Below are 27,256 nucleotides of genomic sequence, written 5' to 3'. Positions count from 1 at the left end.
GAGAATTTATAGCAACCTAATCATAAAATATTGAAGATGTTTGGTTCCTGTTTTGTTCGCAGAATGGATGTCTTTATTAGATGCAACATTCGGTGTTACTACGCATTTAGCAATTTCCTACTGATTCTATCAAGAGTCACAACACCCACACCACATCACCTGAATATTCTGGGAATATCTGAAACCGAAAGCTTTATAAATTCTACCTGTTCAGCACCATTATTTTAGCTGATTTGTGAAAATCCTAGCTGATTGTTATATTTTCAGTTGTGAAGCCAGTCTTAGCATTTTTGGTGCTGGAAATTGTTGAGAATTTGATTAGAAATAATTATGCAGCAAGAAGAAAATCAATATTAATGGATGACTAATATTATTTTAGTGTTTTCGGTTGTACAGTAAGTAACTACGGGCATATTCCAGTATTATTATAACCTCATTAGCTGAGCATTAATCTCACTATACTTTTCCAAAGTAGTGATGGAATAATCATGAAGCAGGTGTATAAGACTGTATATTGGTTGGTGAAGAAATATTGTGCTATTTATAACTACTTGAATAATTAAACCCAAACAGTACCCTTAGCAAAAAATCTACATTTAATATTCGCATAATTATTGCGGAGAGCAGTAAAAATCTAATCTGAAAGTTTAAATACATACCTGGCAAAGAAAAAGTAATATTTCTTTTGACTGATATTATTTAAACATTTTCGGCAAGTACGGGAGAAAATCCTGGCTAGGTTTCGGTATTGTTCTGACCTCATCATTAGAACATTGGCTTCACTGTACTTGCAAAGTAGCGATGAACGAATCACGGAAGGAAAGTACAAGATTTTATATGGGTAGGTGTTAAAAACATAATACCCATTGAAGAATAAATTATTCTTAGTCGTCATAAGCATGGAAAACAATAGTTAAGAATACCATCACCATCAGTTGCCTACAGATTGCCCTTACGTCAAACACGCTGTCGTTATACAACGTATCCCGTTAAATGTCAAAAGATAAGAGCTAAGATATTTAATGAAAGAAGTATTAAATGATTTACTAGAATTATGTAAGAAGTGGTAAAAGAAATAAATATTTATAAAAAACAAAGAAACAAAAAAAAAATTAAAAAACAAAAGCAATATTAATCAATGGAAAAGGAAAAAAAAAACAGTAATTGTTAATAAAACGCCTAAATTATGGCATGTATTTCGCAAGCATGGGGGATAACTCTGTGCACTAACCACTCTTCTCGAGGATATACATTTTGTCTAGTGTTATTAAATTAATTTAAGCTGAGGTTCTAATGTACTACATATTCGTCCTCAGCCTGAAAACGAATGTATACAACATTAGGATCACCTGAAGAATCGTCATCCCAAACATTGACTGGAGAACGAGTCATAACGTGGGATACCTTGTGGTGATGAATATTCACATGTCAGCGGCTGTAAGGATAAAACTTCAGATGGGACCAAGGTAATGTCTGAACACTGCTATATTTCTCTATATAATAGTAAGAAGGCCCAAGATGTTCTTTTATTAATAATCAGTCCATCATGAGGGTAATTCCGTCCAAACTATTGTTCTACTGCTGTCATCGCATGATATCTCTAACATTATTCAATATTTTCAACAAAACATTTTTCATGCATTAAGTGTGATACGACAACTGGGGGCTTGGAAAAATATTCAATATCGAATGATAAGTTGCTTTTTTTTTCTGTGGAGATATCAAACGTAAGACTGCCTGAGCTACAAAACTTCAGATAAAAAAAGTAAAGACCACCTTCGTTTATGAATGACCATGGGATTGCTCTTAGAAATTTACCCTCTGAGGCAAGTCCGGGCAAGGTTGTTTATGGAAGACCAGCAGTCTCCCATGCATACCATCTTCCCCGCTTCACGCCATCGATGTTATCCGAGGGAAAGGCAAAGACCATTACATCTTGGCATCAGTGACGTCACAACTCCTTTCTACAGCTAAGTGAACTGGAGCAACGTGAAATAAAGTGTCTTGCTCAAGAGCACAACACAGCTCGGTCCAGGGAAATCAAACTCACTACCTTATGATTGTGAGCCCGACGCTCCAACCACTGAGCCATGCGCATTCACTACAAATCTCCAGACATGACAGACTTTTAACGCCTGTTCTGATGTTTCATGCGAGAAGTAAATTCATTCCGTGTATCTTTGAGAAACAACTGCTCGTCATCAGGTGAATCTCTCTATGAAAACAATGATTGACTACCTCAGTTTCTGTGCTGGTTAATTTGAAACAAATCTGATAAAAATTTAGCAGATCTGAGGTTACTGTAGAAATTGAGGAATCTTGCTTTCATGTTGGGCCTTACAAAGTATGCAAAGCACTCTGGTTTTTGGGTTTCTGTTATACAAGTAGGTGTCACTTGGCTACATGGAAGTTGTTGAAACAAGAGGGACTACCGCTCTTTTTCATATAATACTGAATCTGGTCAGCAAACATCAGTTATTCACAGAGCTGAGTGGAGAGCATAGCGCAACAATCATAGTCTTGGAGGCACACACAGAATTGTGAAACATTCAGTTTGAATTCAGATGTGAACTACGCAAATGACTGAAGCAAGAGGAAAGAAGCACAAGGGTAACATTAAGATCATTTTGTGTTTGCAATGAAGCTTTTTAAAACCTTACCTTCAAGAATTCACACATACACATACACTCACGTATCTATCTATCTATCAATCGATCAGTCTATCTATCTATCTATCTATCTATCTATCTATCTATCTATCTATCTATCTATCTATCTATCTATCTATCTATCTATCTATCTATCTATCTATCTATCTATCTATCTATCTGGTTATATCGTAATGCAGGTTGGAGTAACATTTCTTCAGTTGGAACAGATTAAAGTGACAGTTCTTTCCTGTAGGGTATCTCTACCTGCGAGAAATAGCATCTAAACCTCCCTAAAGTCACACCCTGCCCTCAAACGAAAAGCAGAGTACATTGAGTAATGAATTCCTTGATACATCTAAAACCAAATAGAATGGCTACAACTAAAACTTCATTGATCATTCATAGTTTTGCAATTCAGGGACTACTTAAGACTAATCAACAACTCTTACAATGAAAGGGATTGTATGCAGTCGCTCGATCCTTTAGAAAGCAGGCACATACCGCTAAAAACACCTTAGAAAAGGGAAGGAGGCACTGGATAAATCAGATGTATTATTTCTGGAAGAAGAAAAAGAATGGTTATGGCTGGAATACCCCCAGTCATCTGCTTTGATCATAGAATTAAAGAATCGTAATACCTGGTGGTATTTGGGCGAAATGAAGTATTACTAACCCTCCAGCCGTAAAAATGAGCAGGTCTAGCTCGTTAGGGAACACGGTACAACTGAAAAGTGTTTCATGATTATTATAGAAGTGAGGGTAAAAACACTGTTTACATAACGCTAGGACATTTGCGGAACAAAAAAGGAAAGGAATAAGGAAGAGAGGAAAGAAAAATGGAAGGAGCCAACGATGGAAGGAATAAGGAAAGAAAGAGAAAAAATGGCGAAAGAAAGGAAGGAAGGAAAAGGAATGAGAGAAAAAAAGGAGGAGGAATGAAGAAAAGAAGGAAGGATGGGTACGTTTGGTACTAGGTTCATTGTCAAAATTTCAGTAGATTGTTCTGTTTCTGACAGTACAATCTGATATGGAAAGAGGCGGAGGGAGAAGAGGAATAGGAGTAGGAGTAGGAGTAGGAGAAGAAGAAGAAGAAGAAGAAGAAGAAGAAGAAGAAGAAGAAGAAGAAGAAGAAGAAGAAGAAGAAGAAGAAGGTAAAGAAGAAGAAGAAGAAGAACAACAACAACGGCGGCAGCAACTACAACGATGACAATAACAAAACTGAGGTGTGACTTACCGGTGTGCCCGTTATTGACGATGCGTGCGCCATCGGCGGTGGTGCTGTAGTGTTCCATATGAAAAGGAGGAAAGCGTTTATCGATGGCCTCCGACGTGATGATATCGATTGGGGACTGAAAGGTTTCGTCACAGGTGTTGTTCTTTGACGACCAGTCGATGGTTCCTGTAATCCAAGTAGGAGTGTTCAAAGCGATGATGTTAGTGACGATGATGATGATTTTAATGCTGATGATGCTGATGACGGTGATGATAATTTCACAATTATGTCCTTATTGTTGCCACTAGGATCTCTTTATACACACTACTTTATTATCTCCCCTTCTTCCTAGCTCTCCTGTGTGATCCCTCTGTCCGGCATTCGCGATGATAGATCGCTAGCCTCTACACATTCTTTATTTTCTCTCCTTGTTTCTTTCTGTGTTCTTTTCCATGGCAGAGCGTAGGCTCGAAACGTTAAAGACTTTTTCACTTCCCGAGCGTTAAACTAATACATCTATTTGTTGTCTACACCACCTGTCTTCGTCTTTTTTTGTGTGAATTCTACCTATATATATATATATATATATATATATCACGTTGTTCCAGTCCATTCAGCTGGCAAAAATGAGTTGTACCTGTATTTCAAAGGGCCAGCCTTGTCACACTCTATGTTACGCTGAATCTGACTGAGGACTACGTTAAGGGTTCACATGTCTGTGGAGTGCTCAGCCGCATGTACGGTGATGTCACGCGCAGGCTGCTCCGTTCATCGGGTAAACTGGCGCCCCTTCATCGTCGTAACCGACAGAATGCCATTTTTTTTATAGTTGCAATAACCTGATCGACAAATAGGGTAACCCCCACACACTTTAACGGCCTCTACTCTGCGGAACTGGCTGGACTCATCACACCTTCATCACACCATGCCCTGTGCCCCATCCTTATTCATTACCCATATTACATCCAGCTCCCCGTCTCGTAACTGGTTGCACCACGCTAAACACGGAAGCATTTTTTTCTTAGAACTTCGGTCCACTGGGATTCTCTCTCTCCTCTTATCTTTTATGTAGATAATGGCTGAAAAGGATCATTAAAGGCATCAAACTCACTGGTCTACAAGGGTCTGCTAATATCATAGGCACCGCCTCTTCCACCAGACTCAGCAAGTAAAAAAAACAACAAATAAAAATATATTAACGAAGTTGACCCACTCCCACCACTCTCAATAGTTCTGCCCTATCCATTTGCAACGGCTAGGAGTTAAAAGGAGATAGGAAATGAGTAGCAGATCGTCACCAAAGAAAGGAAAAGAGGATAAGTGAGACGAAAGTGGTAAAGTGAAAGTAGAAAGTGTGCATGGACATGATCAAAATTTGATATTACTTGAATAGACTGATTGCATAAATATAACTGATTATATAAAAACTACATACTAATAATATGTAACGTAATGAACATGAAATACAAACAGGGTAATCTACCCATGCACTTGTGGATGAGAACCCAGCAGCTTGGTTGGATCAGAGAACCCCATGATTGCTCATTTCATCTCATTTTATTGAATTCAGGTGCACTCAACGACAGCAGTTAGTGTTCATCTTTGTTTTCGCAGCTTCAACAAACACTAAGAAAACAGACGAACATCTAACTGATTGAGAGCTGCTGTCCGATGTGTAAGCATGCGCAGGATAGAATCACTAAGTAGCATTTTTTCAAAACTCAATGAGTGAAAGTATACTAACACACATACACACACACAACAACAAAATATAACAGAAGAAATAAAAACAAACAACAATACTGCGTGAAAATCAGCTCTATTAGTTCTACCGTACTTAGACTAATAAATATCAAAAATATCAATGACAAACATAAACAAACTAGATATTGTATACAGTAGCATCTCTAGTTATACAACCAAGCAATCAAGCTCAGAAGTAGCAGCAGAGACAGAAACAAGAGGACACAAGAACGACCCGACCTGACAGCATCAACAAAGTAGAAATACAGGTTAATAAAAAAACTAATAAAAGATATTTGTCAATATTATTAAAAGCTGTATCTACTAACACGATCTCAAGATTATACATGCATACATACATGTATATAATATATATATATATTATATATATATATATATATATATATATATATATATATATATATATATTATATATATATATATATATATATATATATATATGTAAAGGCTGTCAATCGGAGAACAGGGATATCGTTATGAGAGTGCTGTTTAACAAGGCAGTAATAGCATTAATAGCCTGACTAATGAAACAACAAAGCAAAATTAAATACAGGGAAAAAGATTAAGAAATAATGGAAGATTAAATGTCTTTCAGCGAAATAAAACTTTTATAGGATTACTCCCTCCAGGCCCGCTACCACAGATATGCTATTTGGAACTAATCCATCATCAGTGCTCTCGTCGCCGCTTCTTTTAGAGACACATCTTTAAAGAACGGACTGGGAGAGGGCTTCTAGGTGGTTGCTCGATCTGCTAGAAACAGCTAACTCTCTTGCAAATCATAATCAACAATTTTGGGAAAAGACACATTGGGTAATATAGTCCAGGGTTTCCTGTACAAAGATATTCCATCTGTGACCATGCAGCAAAAAAGGAAGATGGCCACAGACGGAACGTCCGTAACCAAGAGATGACATTTAGGGATGACATGAGTCTGAATCAAAACAAGGACAACATATATAAAGGAGGATTCGATCAATTCTAGGAGAAACACTGAACCATCACAAAAGATCGGAATGGTTGGAATTGTAAAATTTCACACAAAGAACACAGGAACACCGGAAAGAAAGCTGACCAGAAAAGGTAAAGTGTGAGAAGTTAAAATAAATATAGGACATCGTGAAGGAAGTGAAAAATATTTGATGACGTTTCGAGATTGTAACCGTCATCAAAGAAGAGCAATGTTTACGAGTTAATTAAATAACACAGAGATTCCGTTGATATTGCAATAACCACACTTCTTGGAATGATAGCTGACAGTGCAGACTGTCATTACTTTCCACAGATTCTCGGCTTTACCATAAAAAGATTTAAAAATTACCAGCTGTAATTATATGTGTGTGTGTGAGTGTGTGTGCGTGTATATATATATATATATTATATATATATATATATATATATACATATATACATATATATATATAAATAATATTCATATATATATACAATATATATACAATATATTATATATATACATACAATATATATTATATATATATATTATATATATATATATATATATATATATATATATATAATATATATATATATATATTATTAATAGTGATATTAATTTGGTTCGACTACTTTAGATATAAAGACGTTGGCTACATAGATAATATATTGTAGATGTATTGATTTCTATCTTTAGTATTATACACACACTCACAACAATAGATGTGGGAATAAATTGACTTAGATCGACTGACTTGAATGAAGATGGATTAATACAGAAGACAAATTGTGAGTGCGTGTTTATGTGTGTACGTGTCAGTGTGTTAGCGAATAGGTATTGTGTGGTTGTGACGCAATGTGGCCAAGTGATCAAGGTGTTCATTTCGTAATCACATGGTTTCGGGTTCGATCTCACTGGTGGCATGTTCGTCTCGTATCTTTTATCGTAGACTCAAATCGACCGGCGAATTCTGATAAACGTCAACTGTGTGAAATTACATCAAGCGTATTATGCCTGTAATTCATAGATACCGCATAGTCTCACAATATATCACGCTGCTGCCTCCCGAGGATTATATTAATGGTGCACTTATCTGTGGAATACTCAGCCGTTTACATATTAATTCAGCGGCTAGAACAGCTAAATCCTCATCGTCGAAACTGACCGTGATCCATTCACAATCGTTACTTTACTAGTCAGTTAGTTAAATGGTCTTGTTATGGATGGGGTCTAGGCTGTTTCCGTGTAGCAGCAACATCACCGGTCTCGATATGTTAGTGTGGGAAAAACCCACACCACAATATATATAGTCAAACGCAAAAACTGTGCGATACCTGTGTGTCTCTATATAAAATGTTAGAGAATATTCTAACTTTCTGTATAAAGGCCATGTTGTGTCCCTCACGACATTATTCAACTAGCGATACTTGAAAGATATAACTCAATTAGCGATGACACTTCTCGTAACCGGAAATAAACCACGAAGACTCATAAGCGAAGAGAGCAAGAGAGCTAACACATAATCTTTCGAATTGCTAGAAAGAGCAGTGAAAATACACTACCACCTAAAGAAAATATATGACACCTAAGAAAATATAACTTTAAGAATCCCGAAAACGACTTGGTGATCTAGCGCTAAATAAAAGCAAGAACTGTTGCTGCTGCTACTACTACTACTACTACTACTACTACTACTACTACTACTACTACTACTACTACTACTACTACTACTAACCAGAGGTAACTAAAAGTAACCCTAGACCACACTAAAATACACCCCAAGCTCAACTATGAACAGTGACATAGTTGGGTTGCGTCTGTAGGTGATACGTTGCGTTTGTGCTGCGCAGATGTTGCAATAGCTAATTATTACGTAGCCTATACCTGCATTGACAGGGTCAGTTATGAATTCAACGACAAGAAAAATTACAAGCCATTGTAAAATGTAGCTTGTTATGCTAAAACAGCAGCCAAATCTCCCTCATATCACAGTCTAACTAAAACGAAACGAGGCATTGTTTTATGAGATCTTAATGTCTCCCAAAACTTTGTAAAAAATTCCAAAAGCAAAAATGAGACGATTCCAGCTGGAATGCATTTAGACAACAACAACGACAGCAGCACTGATAACAACTGTTCTTGTTAAATTCCTCCGTTCCAAATTTTCTCCAGGTATTAAAGAATATATATATATATATATATATATATATATATATATATATATTATATAACAAGTTGAGTTGTGGGGTATCGCACGAGTGGAATTATATACGAAAGAAGGTTTGAAAATGCAATTTAAAAGATATTTATTTACTTTACCGGTTTCACTCTTTGGAAAAAGATTGTCAAAAGTAACATGTGGAAGTTTGGTTGCGTTAATTATTGGTTGTCGCAAATTGCTACATTACATATATATATACAGTCTTTGGTAACAGGGACATGTTAAGGACATAAAAAAGTACAACAGTATGTTGAGAATATAAAGAAGTTTAACAAGCTCATTGAAAAAATGGGCAGAAAAGATTAAAACAAATATATTATACATCTCAGGGTAATTTCCAGGAGGAATTATTAAAAAAGTTCAGTACAGAATATTATGAATTCAAAAAGATTTGCATTAATGTAGTGGTGAGGTTGTTACTGACCTGTCCGTTTTAGCAGAAATGTGCTAAAACGGACAGGTCAGTAACAACCTCACCACTACATTAATGCAAATCTTTTTGAATTCATAATATTCTGTACTGAACTTTTTTAATAATTCCTCCTGGAATTTACCCTGAGATGTATAATATATTTGTTTTAATCTTTTCTGCCCATTTTTTCAATGAGCTTGTTAAACCTCTTTATATTCTCAACATACTGTTGTACTTTTTTATGTCCTTAACATGTCCCTGTTACCAAAGACTGTATATATATATGTAATGTAGCAATTTGCGACAACCAATAATTAACGCAACCAAACTTCCACATGTTACTTTTGACAATCTTTTTCCAAAGAGTGAAACCGGTAAAGTAAATAAATATCTTTTAAATTGCATTTTCAACCTTCTTTCGTATATATATATATATAATATATATATATATATAATATATATATATATATATATATATATATATATACATATATATACTCTTTTACTCTTTACTTGTTTCAGTCATTTGACTGCGGCCATGCTGGAGCACCGCCTAGATCGAGCAACTTGACCCCGGGACTTATTCTTTGTAAGCCCAGTACTTATTCTATCGGTCTCTTTTGCCGAACCGCTTAGTGACGGGGACATAAACACACCAGCATCGGTTGTCAAACAATGCTAGGGGGACAAACACAGACACACAAACAAACGCATACACACACACACACACACACAACACACACACACACACACACACATATATATATATATATATATATACATATATACGACGGGCTTCTTTCAGTTTCCGTCTACCAAATCCACTCACAAGGCTTTGGTCGGCCCGAGGCTATAGTAGAAGACACTTGCCCAAGGTGCCACGCAGTGGATATATATATATATATATATATATATATATCTATATATATATATTGATGTAGTTTTGCACACTGATGACGAAAACCGCATTCATTTTTGCTAGAAATTAATAATAAATTTTAAAAATAATAAATTATAACCTGGCGAAAATTTGAAAGACTTCAAGTGGTTGGAAGAAATTTAACAAGATCCATAACATACTTACAACAACCAGCGGTTTAGTATTGTTGTTCTATGTGTTTATATGCAAACGACAGACCGTTTAGCTCAATACCATAGACAGAGAGCACACCAGGAGCACGCCAGGAGTATACAACAGCAATGACAACCAATGATAGCTTGACCTACTAGAAAAAGCAACCAAATATTTCTCAAATCACATCGTATTGTCTTAAACGAAAAAGGTCACGTTGTTTAATGGAGTTATAGGTATACAGCAATTGAAAGAAAGACGAGATGGTCGTGGATAGAATGCCTTTTAGAATAAGTCTGTTCAATCAGAAATGACCAACAACGAAGCAACAACGATTTCAGAAACAACGGTAACAACAGCCAATGACAATCAAAAAGTAAAAGAATTCGACTTACCTCCAGGTTCCAAGTATGACCAACTACCTTGAATAAATAAATAAATAAATAAATAATTAGTTATTGAATGAAAGTTATTTCAAATTCAAGCTATATTAAAAAGATACCGTTTCATCTGGTAATCTATTATATAAAATCCGTTCTGTCTGTGTGTGTGTGTGTGTGTGTGTGTGTGTGTGTGTGTTCTAAGATCTCGGGCATCCTCCGTCTGATTGCGCTCAAATTTGATATGTAGATACCGAGATACCGACGGTATCAGGGCGTGTATAAGTCTTGAAAAAATTACAAAAATCGATTCCAGGTGAGAATGCGATCGATAAAACCGTGGGAACGTGCATTTGTTCGCGCAAGTACATCAGCTGTTGCAATTGATACTACCCGTACGCGAGAAAAATGCACGTGCAGTTTGCACAAAAAAGCCGGCTGGCTTGAAATAATTCACAACCCCCACTTTTATGGGATGGTTGGACAAGTTGTTTTGAGAAAATTTGGTTTAAATATTTGACAACTCAGCACCGTCCATTGGACAGAGGGTGTTTTGCTCGTTATATTATAAGTATGAAGATCAGTAGCGTGGATAGATGGGATATCCAACGAGACGGAGAAATGGTTTTCTCGTATCTTGTGGAGTACTCTTGCCGTGTGAATTCGACTCCTGCCAACGTTTACTTTGCTTTTCATCTTAAAGAAGTTGATAAAATAAGTATCAGTTATTACAGTATCATTGATTGTTCTTGTACACTACTAAAGTTTGTGGCTTTGTTCCAATGTTATAACAAACAAATAAAGAATGAAAACAAGAAAACAGTAATAGAACAATTATACTGATAACATTAACAAAAAACAACACTGATAATATTAGTAAAAAATGATAATAATATAAATAATAATGATGATGATTGCCTTTGCTCATCTCAGTCACATACAAATTGATGAATACGTAAATGCATACATACAATAAAAAAATCAAAACTGAGAGCTGATTCATAATTTATTTAATTACATTATCTTACACTTGTTTCTGTGAAGATTAAGGCTGAATTATGCAATCTGGACCAGGTAAGGTTTCTAGACCTACACTTCGTCAAAGATTCTGTATGATTCTGAACTTACCTGGCACTAATTGCATAGTTCGGTCATAATCTTCAAGACATAAATTAGATAATTCATGAACCAATATCACCGATCTCTTGCTTTTTATATAGATGTAGTCTGTGATCTTTCTAACTATTGAGATAAGTAAAACGAAAATTGGACTGTAACGCACCAGTTCTTTTCGCATTTTTCTCTTTTGATATATAATGATGCACATGGAGATCTAAATACTGGTTATATGTCATGCAACTTAACTAGCAGTATACTCTTTTACTCTTTTACTCTTTTACTTGTTTCAGTCATTTGACTGCGGCCATGCTGGAGTACCGCCTTTAATCGAGCAACTCGACCCCGGGGTTTATTCTTTGTAAGCCCAGTACTTATTCTATGGATCTCTTTTGCCGAACCGCTAATTGACGGGGACATACACACACCAGCATCGGTTGTCAAGCAATGCTAGGGGGACAAACACAAAATACACGCACATACACATATACATATATACGACGGGCTTCTTTCAGTTTCCGTCTACCAAATCCACTCGCAAGGCTTTGGTCAGCCCGAGGCTATAGTAGAAGACACTTCCCCAAGGGCCACGCAGTGGGATGAAACCGGAACCACGTAATTGGTAAACAAGCTACTTACCACACTGCCACTCCTGCGCCTATATAAAGTGTTCAACTTTCAACACACACACACACACGCACACACGCACACACACATACACATACACACACGCACGCACGCACACACACACACACAAATATGCGCGCGTGCATTTTCTTATTGTTTTACAAATGAAAGAGTACTCTGCATAGATATAGTATATAATTATTCATTAATATGTTGATGTGTCTCTTTTACTCTTTTACTCTTTTACTTGTTTCAGTCATTTGACTGCGGCCATGCTGGAGTACCGCCTTTAATCGAGCAACTCGACCCCGGGGTTTATTCTTTGTAAGCCCAGTACTTATTCTATGGATCTCTTTTGCCGAACCGCTAATTGACGGGGACATACACACACCAGCATCGGTTGTCAAGCAATGCTAGGGGGACAAACACAAACATACACGCACATACACATATACATATATACGACGGGCTTCTTTCAGTTTCCGTCTACCAAATCCACTCGCAAGGCTTTGGTCAGCCCGAGGCTATAGTAGAAGACACTTCCCCAAGGGCCACGCAGTGGGATGAAACCGGAACCACGTAATTGGTAAACAAGCTACTTACCACACTGCCACTCCTGCGCCTATATAAAGTGTTCAACTTTCAACACACACACACACACGCACACACGCACACACACATACACATACACACACGCACGCACGCACACACACACACACAAATATGCGCGCGTGCATTTTCTTATTGTTTTACAAATGAAAGAGTACTCTGCATAGATATAGTATATAATTATTCATTAATATGTTGATGTGTCTCTTTTACTCTTTTACTCTTTTATTTGTTTCAGTCATTTGACTGTGGCCATGCTGGAGCACCGCCTTTGGTCGAGCAAATCGACCTCAGGACTTATTCTTTGTAAGCCTAGTACTTATTCTATCGGTCTTTGTTGCCGATCCGCTAGGTTACGGAGACGTAAATACACCAGCATCGGTTGTCAGGCGATGTTGGGGGGAGAGGACAAACACAGACACACAAGCATATACACACACGTATATGTCTAAGGAGAGTATTCATTAATACCAAACTGGTAAATCATTTCGTCGCTAATTGTTACTCGGAGTTTACCCACTGAGATGTGATTTTTGAAGCAACAAAATAAAACAAAACAAAAGCATATCGTTTTGGAGCCCACTTCATGTCATTTGAAAGATTGAACTAGATTTTGAATCTTTAAGTATGGCTTTTATATAAGCATTTAGACCTAGACTTAGAACTCATAAGGCCGAAGCCTAACTCGGTTTCCCTGGGGTATAGGTAACCGAGGTTGCAACACTGTGCCCCACCACGGAATGGAACGCCGGTTCGGCGAAGGGTGAACTTCCCAGCTATTACTGGAACTCATGTACGTCTGAGTGGACCGGAACAATGTGAAATGAAGAGATGATCGCGATGATACCTGGTTGATCCTGCCAGTAGTCATATGCTTGTCTCAAAGCTTAAGCCATGCAAGTGTAAATTCATGCCGTAAACGAATGTTCAAAAACACAACACATCGCTCGGTCCAAGAGTAGAAATCACGTGCGAGTTCAAAACCCTAACTACATGTATTTTAACATTAAAACATATGACAGTAACGAGCGAAGAAGATGGTTTATTAAAAGCTGACAGAGGAACAGAAGTGAAGGTGTAGGATTTGATGAAAAAGGAGTAACAGTTAGGCTGAAACGAAAGCAAAAATATTCGCTCTTATAGCTGTTGAGTCTGTTTGATCATAATCTTGATATGCATAAGCAGCAGCATATTGGTATATCTACGAAGAATATTGCTATAAGACGCAGGAAGACATTTTTCGAGTCCTACGGGAAACTGATATGTCCGTTACAAATATTAAATAGCTACATACTATTTTGACCGCTGAGACCTAAAGTAACAATTTGATAGCGATAAATTCATGTTTAGAACATATAAAAGCAAACAGCAAACCGTCATCTCAACAATATTGTGGATGATCTGTTTGATCTGATCAGGATTATTCGATTTAAGAATTACGTTATCGTGAATTTCGAAAGAAGATTAATAGTGTTTGTGAATCTAATAAAATCCAGGTGCATTCCGATAAAACTGCCAACCTATACCTGATAAACTACGCAACACAAATCAGCTTTATTTTAAACAACAATCTCGCCTAAGATTTTCGTAAAACAAGATGGAGCGCCTTGAACGGTATAAACCATTCAGGTGCAACAACTTCTGCATAATTTGGAACACAGGATCAAATTGAGCTCCTTGTCACTAAGCAACCGAATAATGACAACGTCAATAGAAATCAATCCATCACGTAGATCAATCCAAGAAAGGGCGACATAAATCGATTGTTAAATTATCTTAGATAAGATAATATTTTCTTTCATATAATGATAACATAATCTATTCATGTTTTCCAGTAACTTACAATTTTAACACAAAACGCCTAGCATTAACTGGAGGCCTCGATTAGCTATTGTATACTTTGATTTATTATTAGCTTCTTTCTTATTTAGCTGCAGATAAAACCATTCTGAGTTTTCATCCGATTATCAGCGGGCAATTACATTGTATTTAAGAAATACTTTGGTCTCTCATAACTTAGTACAACAACTAGCAGTTCCTCGAGTTCTATACTAAGCTTACAACCGTACAAATTTTGCGAGTTTTACCCCCTGCTCTTATCTATTTCTTTACTACCCACAAGGGGCTAGACACAGAGGGGACAAACAAGAACAGACAAACGGATTAAGTCGATTATATCGTCCCCAGTGCGTAACTGGTACTTAGTTTATCGACCCCGAAAGGATGAAAGGCAAAGTCGACCTCGGCGGAATTTGAACTCAGAACGTAACGGCAGACGAAATACGGCTACGCATTTCGCCCAGCGTGCTAACGTTTCTGCCAGCTCGCCCCCTGCTCTTATCTGTTGACCACTCCCAAGGCATGAATTATTCTATTTTGAACCATTCTTTGTCCTTATAAAGGTAGTAGGTAAATCTAAGGGAGAGGTGAATAGTAAAAAGTCTTTAGATAAGAAGTCCCCTACCCTCATGGAATGTTTTGGCCCTTAACTTCATAGGTGTTGTAACCTGTTTAGTCAGAGACGTTGTTTACCGTAGGCTACATTATGCCTTCTGAATAGATATTTAATTTCAGTTTATTGACTGAACGGAAATCTGTCACGAATTTTTAATTAAATTATATTAGGCGTTCCGCTGCCAACATTGTGAATATAATCTTTGATATAATATTGGTTACAAATTTTGGCAGAAGGTCAGAAATTCCGGGTGTTGGTAGTGGCGTTTAGTCAATTATATCGACCCCCGTGTGCAACTGATACTTAATTCATTGACCCTAGTGTTCAGTTGGTACTTATTTAATCGACTTTCGAAGGACGAAAAGCATAGTCGGCTTCGGCGGAATTTGAATTCAGAGCGTAAAGACGGATGAAATGCCGCTGAACATTTTGTCCGGCGTTCTAACGATTTCGCCATCTCGCCACCATAGATCTTTGGTATAATATTGGAAACTCTAACCTCCCCATTGCTTTAAAAAAAGTCTCTCCAGATTTTCCTTGGTTATTTGACCATTCTAACGTAACGTCAGATTTACTTGAGACTTTTGCCTGTGATCACCTGCTATATTTGTTATTTCTTTTATTGCCCACAGGAGCTAAACATAGAGGGACCAAACAAGGACAGACAAAGGGATTAAGTCGATTACATCGATCCCAGTACGTAACTGGTACTTAATTTATCGACTCCAAAAGGATGAAAGGCAAAGTCGACCTCAGCGGAATTTGAACTCAGAGCATAAAGACAGACGAAATACCTATTTCTTTACTAGAGACAACGGGGTAAACACAGAGGGGACAAACAAGCACAGATGGACGGATTAAGTCGATTATATCGACCCCAGTGCGTAACTGGTACTTATTTAATCGACCCCGAAAGGATGAAAGGCAAAGTCGACCTCGGCGGAATTTGAACTCAGAACGTAGCGGCAGGCAAGATACCGCTAAGCATTTTACCCGGCATGCTAACCAATTTACCAGCTTGCCACCTTACTAACACTATACTAACGACACTATTCTCTTAATCTTTCAGTTGTCTATTCTGATTAACATTTATATTAATTTATCCTTCTTTCTAATCTTTTACTATTTTGACTGCTGCCATGCCTGGGTACCTATTTAAAGGGTTTAGTCAAACAAATTCACCAGAGTACTTACCTTTTTAAATCTGGTACATATTTTACATATCCCTTTTGCCGAACCGTTAAGTTATGTGGATTAAACAAACCAAAACCGGCTATCAGGTCACTACCTGATATTAATGTGTGTATATGGTGGGGGAAAGACGCAACACAAAGACACATAACACAAGATCAAACACGCACACACCATGCATATCTATCTATCTATCTATCTATCTATCTATCTATCTATCTATCTATCTATCTATCTATCTATCTATCTATCTATCTATCTATCTATCTATCTATCTATCAACTTCTTCAAGTATCACTTGAAAAGGAAAGTGAGAGTAGAGAGGCAAGTTTTGTCTAGCGAATGTTTTAAAAATAGATGGGTGAATGTAGCAAGGATGGCACGTATGAATGACGAAGCCACCTTGAGCATAATCCTATGAACCCGGAAATTTAATACAGAGGGTTATCTACTTGTAAACAAATGTGGTAACATGTAACAATATTGACCGAGGTTACCGTGTTCTTTTCCGTAGGCTTTTCTTCCTACGGATAAACCTTATCTGCTTTCCCCTTTACACCTTACATCATGACACTGTGATACACGATCCCTATTGATCGTTTTTTTCTTTTGTTTCTTTTCCTTTTTCTTTTTTTCCTTTCTTTTTCTTTCCCTTTTACGATCCCCTTTGATCGAAAACCTACCCCGCCTTTTTTTTTTCTTTCCTCTAAAAAGAAAAGCTCTACTTTGTAATCTGTCCCGTCTGTGTGCAGCTCTGTGTGGCTAATAAAGAAACATATTTATCTATCTACACACTCACACACACACACACACACACACACACACACACACACGCACACACACACACTCACATATAGACTGGGCTTCGTCTACTAAATTATCTCATAAGGCATTAATTGACCCAGGGTGCTAGAGCAGAAGACACGTGACCAAGATACTGCACAATAAGACTGAACCAAATACCACCTGATGACAAAGCAGGCTTCTAAAACACACCCGTGCTGCTCCTATATTTAAGTCTTTCAAATCTTAACGCTGCACAATATATCGTTCGCACGGGCGGTATTTACATTCATCGTTTATCTTTCACTTCTTTCTTTCAGGCAGTAAATGACTTTACTTCGTTAATTTAACTCGTCTACGACATAAATAAACATTATATATAATTCCGTTAATATTTACCTAAATAAGCTAGTCACTCCTTACACTCGTTTATTTCGAGTTTAAGTCGTATCATTACCTGTTTTATTGTTCAGAGATAAATATTTGCATTCGTCATAAATAGAAAATTCTATTTTTTTAATAACGTATTAAATCTGAATAAATAAACTGCTCATGGGCTTTATAGACACCTCTGAGACTGGTGAGCTTGAAATCACTGATGTTCTATCTAAACTGTTGCAGATTAAAACATCCAGTAACCACCCCCACAAAAAAAGAAAAACATGAAGAAAAGATTCCAGACGGATAATGTTTTGGGAAGAAAGGATTGGATATAGTAATTGGTGCGAGTATAGTGAGATGGTAGGGGTGAAGCACGCGCAACAAGGGTGACGAAAAGTAGAGATGAGTAAGTCGGAGTTACTGGTAAACATACACAGTCATAGCATAATAAACCGTTGTTCTTTAAGTTTCCTGTATCCGTACTATTTTTAGCCAGGTTCTACTACACATACATACATACATACGTACATACATACATACATACATACATACATACATACATACATACACACACACGTACACACACATACATACATACATACATACATACATACATACATACATACATACATACATGCATACATATATGTGACTGTGTGTGCGTGCGCAACTGTGTTTGTCTTTAGTAGCTTAACAATCAGGTAAGTTTGTTTATGTTCCCGAAAATTAGTGGTTCGGCAAAAAGTGTATGATAGAAAGTTAATAGGCATAAAAAAGTCCTGTGGTAGAATCAACCCCGGCGAAATTTGACCTCGAACATAAGGATGGACGAATTGCCATCAAGCACTTTGCTTGACGTGCTAACGATTCTGGCAATTTGCCGCCTTATAGTGATTTTAAATTATGGCACAAGGCCAGCAATTTTGGGGTAGTATGGGTAAGTCGATTATATAGACCCCAGAACTCAACTGGTATTTATTTTATCGATCTCAAAAGGATGAAAGGCAAAGTAGAACTCAGATCACGAAGACAGACAAAATACCGATAAGTATTTTGCCTGGTGTGATTCCTATTTCTTTATTGCCCACAAGGCGCTAAAAATATAGGGGACAAACAAGGACAGAAAAGTGATTCAGTCGATTACATCGACCCCAGTGAGTAACTGGTACTTAATTTATCGATCCCGAAACAATGAAAGGTAAAGTCGACCTCGGCGGAATTTGAACTCAGAACGTAGCGGCAGACGAAATACCGTTAAATATTTCGCCCAGTGTGTTAACGTTTCTTATTTCTTTATTACCCACAAGGGCTAAACATAGAGGGGACAAACATGGAGAGACAAAGGGATTACGTCGATTACACTCTCCCAGTGCGTAACTGGTACTTAATTTATCGACCCCGAAAGAATGAAAGGCAAAGTCGACTTCGGCGGAATTTGAACTCAGAACGTAACAGCAGACGAACAGTGCTACCACCACCACCACCACCACCACCAACAACAACAACAACAACAACAGTAATACAAGCAAATGATAATAATACTAATGATAACACGCCCTGCTATTGCATGAAACTGCATCCGGTTGTGACGTCACAACGTGGGAAGAACAAAGTTTCCCTTAACCCCAACTACTTTCAGGTCACCGTTGAGCAAAGTGCAATACCTGTAAGCCCGTCCCGAGATCAAGAAATAAAAGGTTGGCATCTGGCGGAGTTAAACCTGTCTCATTGGAGGAGGGCTCCCTTTAGCCCTGGTCAGCAATCCCTTTAGAGAAGGTGTCTGAATAAAAACACCGATGGTTGTGCCACCTCAACACCAAGATTCTCATAGTGAAAATGTCAAATACAAAGTTATAAAACAATGGCTTGAACGAGACTGGCACTAAAAATGGTGCACACGAGCGTAGTTGTGGTCTGTCGGATCCTTGGCTCGCAACCCACCTTGTGATGGCGTCAAGATAAAAATATTGGTAATTGCACAGCCTTACAAATGCTACCTCTAAATGAGTGATGTCAAAATTAAATAATAATCACAACTGCGCTAACAGGACTGGAACTGTTAACAGTGAAGGCGTCGTGCACGGCAGGTAGAGAGTATTTGATCAAGCTCCGGCAGGTCGTCATCAAGCTATTGGTCAGGGCCAAAATCGCAGTCAAAAGTGCAAACGAAAGAGAATGAAATGGGAAAAGATGGGATTTTTACCTTTTGACCGGCAGATTTGGAAAATAATTTTTGGCAACTAAACACGTTCAAACTTCGTATACTGGTAGAATGTGTCATATAAAACATCTTTTACTCTTAGCGTTTTTAAGAAAAGTTTATATTTACGAAGTTATTTCGTGTTAAAGTTGTCGTATTTCGGTAATTTTCAATCAATCAATGACGTGTATTCAGCTGAATAAAATTAGAGCTAAAGATGTTTTATATTACACATCCTACCAGTGTCCGAAGTTTGAAAGTGTTTAGTTACAAAAAATATTTCTCGATCTGCCGTTCAAAGGGAAAAGATCCAAAAGATGCAAACAAAATAGTTATAGAATGCTGGCTGAGAAGTGAGCCAAATAAAAGAGGCTTCATGAATCCAATTTTAAGAATATGGCATGAAAAAGAGGGGTTTGAACCTTCCGCGACTGATAGGTCTTGAAGCATCACTGATAGGTTTTGAAGCATCAGCGACTGATAGACCAAGCAGGAGTAATCCTTAGGAACGACTGGATTACGAGAGTAGAGATTGAAGAAATTCAGAGAAACATAATAAAAAGAGCAGAAGGAGAGTGAAACAGCAGTGGCAGAAAACGCTAATGAAGGGGGTAAGAGATGAAGAACATGAAACAGATGGAAAATGTAGAGTAGCAGAGATTACTGATAAAGTAACTAATGAAGACGATCTAGATGGACAAGTGACTGTAAATACTGCACAAGACTTGAATGATGTTAGAGGAGGTTTTAGTAAAGTTGCGAGATAAAATGTCTGATGGGAACAATGAAGTACCGCCAAATGTAAAATATATGGACAGAAAACAAGCGAGGAAAGTCACAGGGAAAGTAAATGACGTTTTAAGCTTGATTAAAACAGAAAACATCAGTAAAACATACTAACTAATCATAACTGCTGCTAATATCGTAGATAATAGTAGGTTACAAGCAAAAAGCTGAAGATATAAAAGCAAATGAAAAGAAAGAACCAAACTGGAGAATACGAATGAAGCTGGAAAAGCCATGGAAAGAACTGGGGCAATTGAATAGGATAATGAGAGGATAGCTCAAGATTAAGGTAGTAATCAGAAAATTGAATGGACAGTACAGGCCAGAAGAAAGGGGAAAACAAACAGTACATGAAGAATTGGTACAAAAGGGGACAACACTAAAAGCCAAATTGAAAAGATATGATACAAGAGGTAAAGGTTTCGAACAGAATAGACTGTTCCAATCAAATAGAAAGCATCTATTTGAGGAAATAGGGGGAGGCCAACACCAGAAACTGACACCAGATGCAGAAGAAAGTAAAGAATTTTGGGAAAGGCTGTGGAGCAGTCAGGGGAGACATAAAGAAAGCACGAAGTGGCTAACAAAGGTGAAAAGACAACTTTCAACTGTACCAAGACAAAAGGACGTCAGATTTAATCTATGTACGATTTGGGAAAAGGAAATGGTCAGATAAGTCATCTCCTTTTATATGTGTGTGTGTGTGTGTTTATACATGTATATATATATATATATATATATATATATGAATGGATATGGGCTGTGTACGTGTGGATAAGCGTACGGATGTGCGATTGAGTAAATGTGTACATGAATCGATATGTATATACATACATACATACATACTACATACATACATACATATATATAATATATATATATTATATATATATATATATATATATATATATATATATATATATATGTATGTATGTATGTATGTATGTATGTATGTATGTATGTATGTATGTATATACATATCGATTCATGTACACATTTACTCAATCGCACATCCGTACATATATATACAAATACACATATAATATACATAAATTCAATTTATGATGAACGTAAACAAACAAACGAAGTTTGCTTTAGGAGTGTTGAGATCTCTTAGAAAGTTGAAGAAGTGATTTTAAATTCTCAAACGCAGGATAATGCTAATAATATAGCCTGAACAGGATAAGCTGCACCTATTTTGCAGAAAAACGTGTTGGCGGCCCACTTTTTTCTGCAAAATAGGTGCAGCTTATCCTGTTCAGGCTATATTATTAGCATTATCCTGCGTTTGAGAATTTAAAATCACTTCTTTATATATATATATATATATATATATATATATATAATATATATATATATATATATATGTATGTATGTATGTATGGAAGTGTGTGTGTATAAGTGTGTATTATGTATGTATTTTTGGATATAAATATATATACATACACACACACACACACATATATTTACTGTGTATGTAAACGTGCATGTGAGTATATGCGCGTATATTGTATTTGTAATGCGTATGCATGTATGTGTAGAGGCGCGTGGGTTAGTGGTTAGGGTGTCAGCACCATGATCGTGAGATTGTGGTTTCGATTCCTGGACTGGGCGACGCGTTGTGTTCCTGAGCAAAACACTTCATTTCACGTTGCTCCAGTTCATTCAGCTGGCAAAAGTGAGTAACGCTGCGATGGACTGGCGTCCCGTCCAGCTGGGGAACACATACTCCATTGAAACCGGGAATACGGGCCCATGAGCCTGGCCAGGCTTTAAAAGGGCGCAGTTATTTTATTTTTTATGTATGTATGTATGTATGTATGTATGTATGTATGTATGTATGTATGTATGTATGTATGTATGCATAGTGTGTTAATGGAGCTCTGGAATTGTGTGAAGAGGTGTTATGTCGTGTATGTATATATATATACACATACACACACGATATATAATATATATATATATATATATATATATATATATATATATATATATATTGTTTAAGATCCACTAGAGGTAGAATCGATAAAAAAAAGTATTCCCTCCAGATAAATATCAATTTAGATACGCAACTGAAAGAGTGACTAATAGTTTCATGCTTTTATGATACCCTAACAGGCATATTTATAAAATACGCCATATGTCATACAGCAATCTTCAGTCTCTGTTTAAGCGTTATTTACTCTTTTACTCTTTTACTTGTTTCAGTCATTTGACTGCGGCCATGCTGAAGCACCGCCTTTAATCGAGCAACTCAACCTTGGGACTTATTCTTTGTAAGCCCAGTACTTATTCTATCGGTCTCTTTTGCCGAACCGCTAAGTGACGGGGACATAAACACACCAGCATCGGCTGTCAAGCAATGCTAGGGGGACAAACACAAACAACAAACAAATATATATATATATATATATATATATATATATATATATATATATATATATATATAATATATACGATGGGCTTCTTTCAGTTTCCATCTACCAAATCCACTCACAAGGCTTTGGTCGGCCCGAGGCTATAGTAGAAGACACTTGCCCAAGGTGCCACGCAGTGGGACTGAACCCGGAACCATGTGGTTGGTAAACAAGCTACTTACCACACAGCCACTCCTGCGCCTATGTTATATATACTTTTTAAAAACTCTTGGCTCGGGACAGTAAGAAAATAAGAAAGTACGTGGAGAAAAACGTGAAGAAGGCGGATATAAAAGAACGGAACGAAAAAAAAAAAAAAGAAACGAAAGCCAAAAAAACCATGATCTTTGCTCTTTCTGATTGCAGAAAGGTCATTAATTACAACTGGTTTAGAACAAAATAACAATGCTGCAATTGTAGTTGCTGTTATAGTTGTGATTGTAGTGGTTGTAGTTGCCTGCTGTCACTTGTTATTGTTGCTGTTTTAGTTGTCATTTTTCCTGTCGTTTAGCCCGAGGCAAGCTATAATCAAAAGAAATATAATTCTTTTTTTATTGTTCATACGGTTCTATGTAAATACCCCACTGTCTGTTGTATTCTCCTAAATGTTTTTCGCGGCCCTTGTGGTCAATAAGGAATTATTATTATTTTATTATTATTATTATTATTATTATTATTATTATTATTATTATTATTATTATTACTATCATTATTATCATTATTATTATCATTATTATTATTATTATTATTATTATTATTATTATCATTATTATTATTATTATTATTATTATTATTATTATTATTATTATTATTATTATTATTATTATTATATTATCATCATCATCATCATCATCATCATCAATGTTATTATTATTATTATTATTATTATTATTATTATTATTATATTATTATTATTATCATCATCATCATCATTATTATTACTATTAAGACGGTGAGCTGACAAAATCGTTAGCACACTGGAAAAAATGTTTAGAGGCTTTTCGTTTGCCTTTATGTTCTGAGTTCAAATTCCAACGTGGTCGATTTTTCCTTTCATCCTTTCGGGGTCGTGGAAATAAGTACCAGCTGCGCACTGAGGTCGATGTAATCGTCTTACCGCCTATCCAGAAATTTATGAACTGTGTCAAAATTTGAAATCATTACTTGGCGCCGAGGCTCCAGTGCTTTCGCATCCATATATAATACAACCTTGCTAAAAATGGTACAGAAACAGGAAACTTAAATAACAACGATTTATTATGCTATGTATGTTTACCAGTAAATCCGATCTACATATTTCTCTAGCTTTCGTCCCCCCAGTTGCGTGTGCGCCACTCCCTCCCATCTCGCTGTCCTCGCATCAACTACTACACTCAGTCCTTTCTTCCCAAAACATTCCGCTTCTGGAGTCTTCTCTTCATGTTTAGTTTTCTGGAGGTTTTGACTTGCAACAGTCCAGATGAGAAATTAGTTGCTGCAAGCCCACCAGTCTCAGTGACAACTTTAAAGGCCATGCGCACAATTTATTTCTTCTTTTGAATAGCGTTGTCATTTTCCTTTCAATGAAGCCCCTAGCCTCCACTGCCAGGTGGTAATACTCGACATTCCATCCCTGTTCTCTGCATTCTTCGATTAGTTTTTCGTACCTCTTCTCCTTTCGTTCCTCTGTATTGCCGATGTTCTCTTCCCAAGACACCTCCGAAAGGATGGGGGGGGGGGCGCCACGTCAAAACGGTAGAAGAGTAGGGGCCGAAACCGGACGTAGTTCCTCCTGCTGATGTCTTGAGCTAACTGGATCCTATAAAGGAGCTGTTGTGGTAGCAGACCACGAAACACGGTTGTAATTCCTCAGTTATAAAATAATATAACTTTCTATCTATGACTAGAGCAAAAATTTATCTCTGAACAATAAAACAGGTAATGATACGACTTAAACTCGAAATAAACGAGTGTAAGGAGTGACTAGCTTATTTAGGTAAATATTAACGGAATTATATATAATGTTTATTTATGTCGTTGCCGACTTAAATTAACGAAGTAAAGTCATTTACTGCCTGAAAGAAAGAAGTGAAAGATAAAGATGAATGTAAATACCGCCCATGTGAACGATATATTGTGCAGCGTTAAGATTTGAAAAACTTAAACAAAGGGGTAGCACGAGTGTGTGTTTTAGAAGCCTGCTTTGCAACCGGGTGATTTTGGGTTCGGTCCCATTGTCCAAGTGTCTTCTGCTTTAGAACCCTGGGTCGACTAATGCTTTATGGGAGAATTTAATAGACGAAGACTGTGAGGGAGACCGTCACAGACACACACATACACACACACACACACACACACACACACACACATATATATATATACATACATACATGTATAAATATATATATATATATATATTATATATATATATATATATATATATACTTATCCTTCTGTGTGTATATATATATATATATAATATATATATATATACATATGAGAGCTATCGGTATCCATAAGACCCAAGATGGCAGATATGGCTATATAAGTGCAACGGGAGGACCGTAGTTAGACTCTTGGATAATGCGAATGTGCAGAGTAATGCCAGTCGTGTGTTAGCACGTATATGTTAAATAAAATGAGACAACAAAAGCAAGCTGGGTAGAATTTAAAGGACATTTATAAAGAGAAACTTAGTCTTATCCTGATAGCTGTTCTCTCCCATTTCTTTCACGATATCTTGACCACCATCCAGCAGTCCTTTTTTTCATTTTTTCTTCCTTTTTCTTTCTTTCTTTCTTCTTTCCCCCCCCCCACTTTCTTTTGACTAATACCATTCTCCTCCTAATATACATATCTCTTCTCTTCTATCTATCTACTTACCCCTACAAGTACATTCTCAAAATTTCATTCACACCACATGACCCCTTTGGATGAACCACACATAGAATTTATGTCTCCACACTATCCACATGTAATAATAATAATATGAACTCCTATCGGAATCTATATACCATGGACAAGAAGCATTTCTACCGATTCCACACAGCGCTTTCCTTGGACAATGGAACTGCAACTGTAACAGCCTACATATATTTTTACTTTATTTTTATTCTCTTATTTCCCTTTATACTTCCTCTATCCATCCTTTTCCAAAATAACTCCTTATATTGAACTCCTTATGATGATGTGGTGGTGGTTGGGGTGGGTGCAAACACACACACATAAATGTGTGTATATATATAAACGACGGTCTACGAAATAAACTCTCAAGGCTTTGGTTGGCCTCCGGTTATAGTAGATGACACTTGCGCAAGGTACCATGTGGTGATACTGAATCCAGAACCATGTGGTTGGGAAGCAAGCTTCTTACCACACAGTCACGCCTGTACCAATGTGTATATGTATATATGTCTGTGTGTATATATATGTATACATATGTATATATATATATATATATATATATATATATATATATATATATATATATATATATATATATATATATATATATATATATATATACATATATATACACACACATATATACACGTATTCATATATATATTTGCGTGGTGTATTTTGTTTGTGTTTTGTGTGTCTTCGTGTTGCGTTTTTCCTCCGCCTTACAAAATAACACCAACAACAGTTACAGTAGCAATATGTACAACAACAATAATAATAACCAGAGTCACAACAACCATAACGACAGTTATGTGAACCAACATTCTCAACAACCGCCTCTGCAACATCAACCATTACAATAATTACATCTCAGGAACCACAAGCACAAGCATTATATGCATTGTTTGTTCCTTCTCGAGCCACGCTTGGCTCATAAGGGCCGGTTTCCCGGTTTCCTTGGCGTATAAGTTCCCCACATGGACGGGACGCCGGTCTGTCGCAAGTGAGCTGCAAGAAGCAGAGGAAAGAGTGAGAGAAAGTTGTGGCGAAAGAGTCAGCAGAAGTTCGCCATTACCTTCTGCCGGAGCCGCGTGGAGCTTAGGTGATTTTGCTCATAAACACACACAACGCCCGGTCTGA

The 27,256-nt window shown here is 36.9% G+C and overlaps 1 protein-coding gene across 1 annotated transcript in view; it reads right to left on the bottom strand.

Annotated features, from left to right (window-relative positions):
• The window catches only part of LOC115213461 (carbonic anhydrase 1-like), a 54,006-nt gene that overhangs the window by 25,472 nt on the left and 1,278 nt on the right, over nucleotides 1–27,256 (bottom strand). The window contains exons 2-3 of the mRNA XM_029782444.2: nucleotides 10,684–10,710; nucleotides 3,886–4,050 (exon numbers count right to left, since the gene is read on the bottom strand). Of these exons, the coding sequence (XP_029638304.1) occupies nucleotides 3,886–4,050; nucleotides 10,684–10,710 (192 nt within the window). The remainder of the gene's footprint in view (nucleotides 1–3,885; nucleotides 4,051–10,683; nucleotides 10,711–27,256) is intronic.

The sequence above is a fragment of the Octopus sinensis genome, linkage group LG6, assembly GCF_006345805.1.
Source record: "Octopus sinensis linkage group LG6, ASM634580v1, whole genome shotgun sequence".
NCBI classification, from domain to species: Eukaryota; Metazoa; Mollusca; class Cephalopoda; order Octopoda; family Octopodidae; genus Octopus; species Octopus sinensis.
Note: the sequence above shows the minus strand (reverse complement) of the source record. Positions and strands in the feature narration are given on the sequence as shown.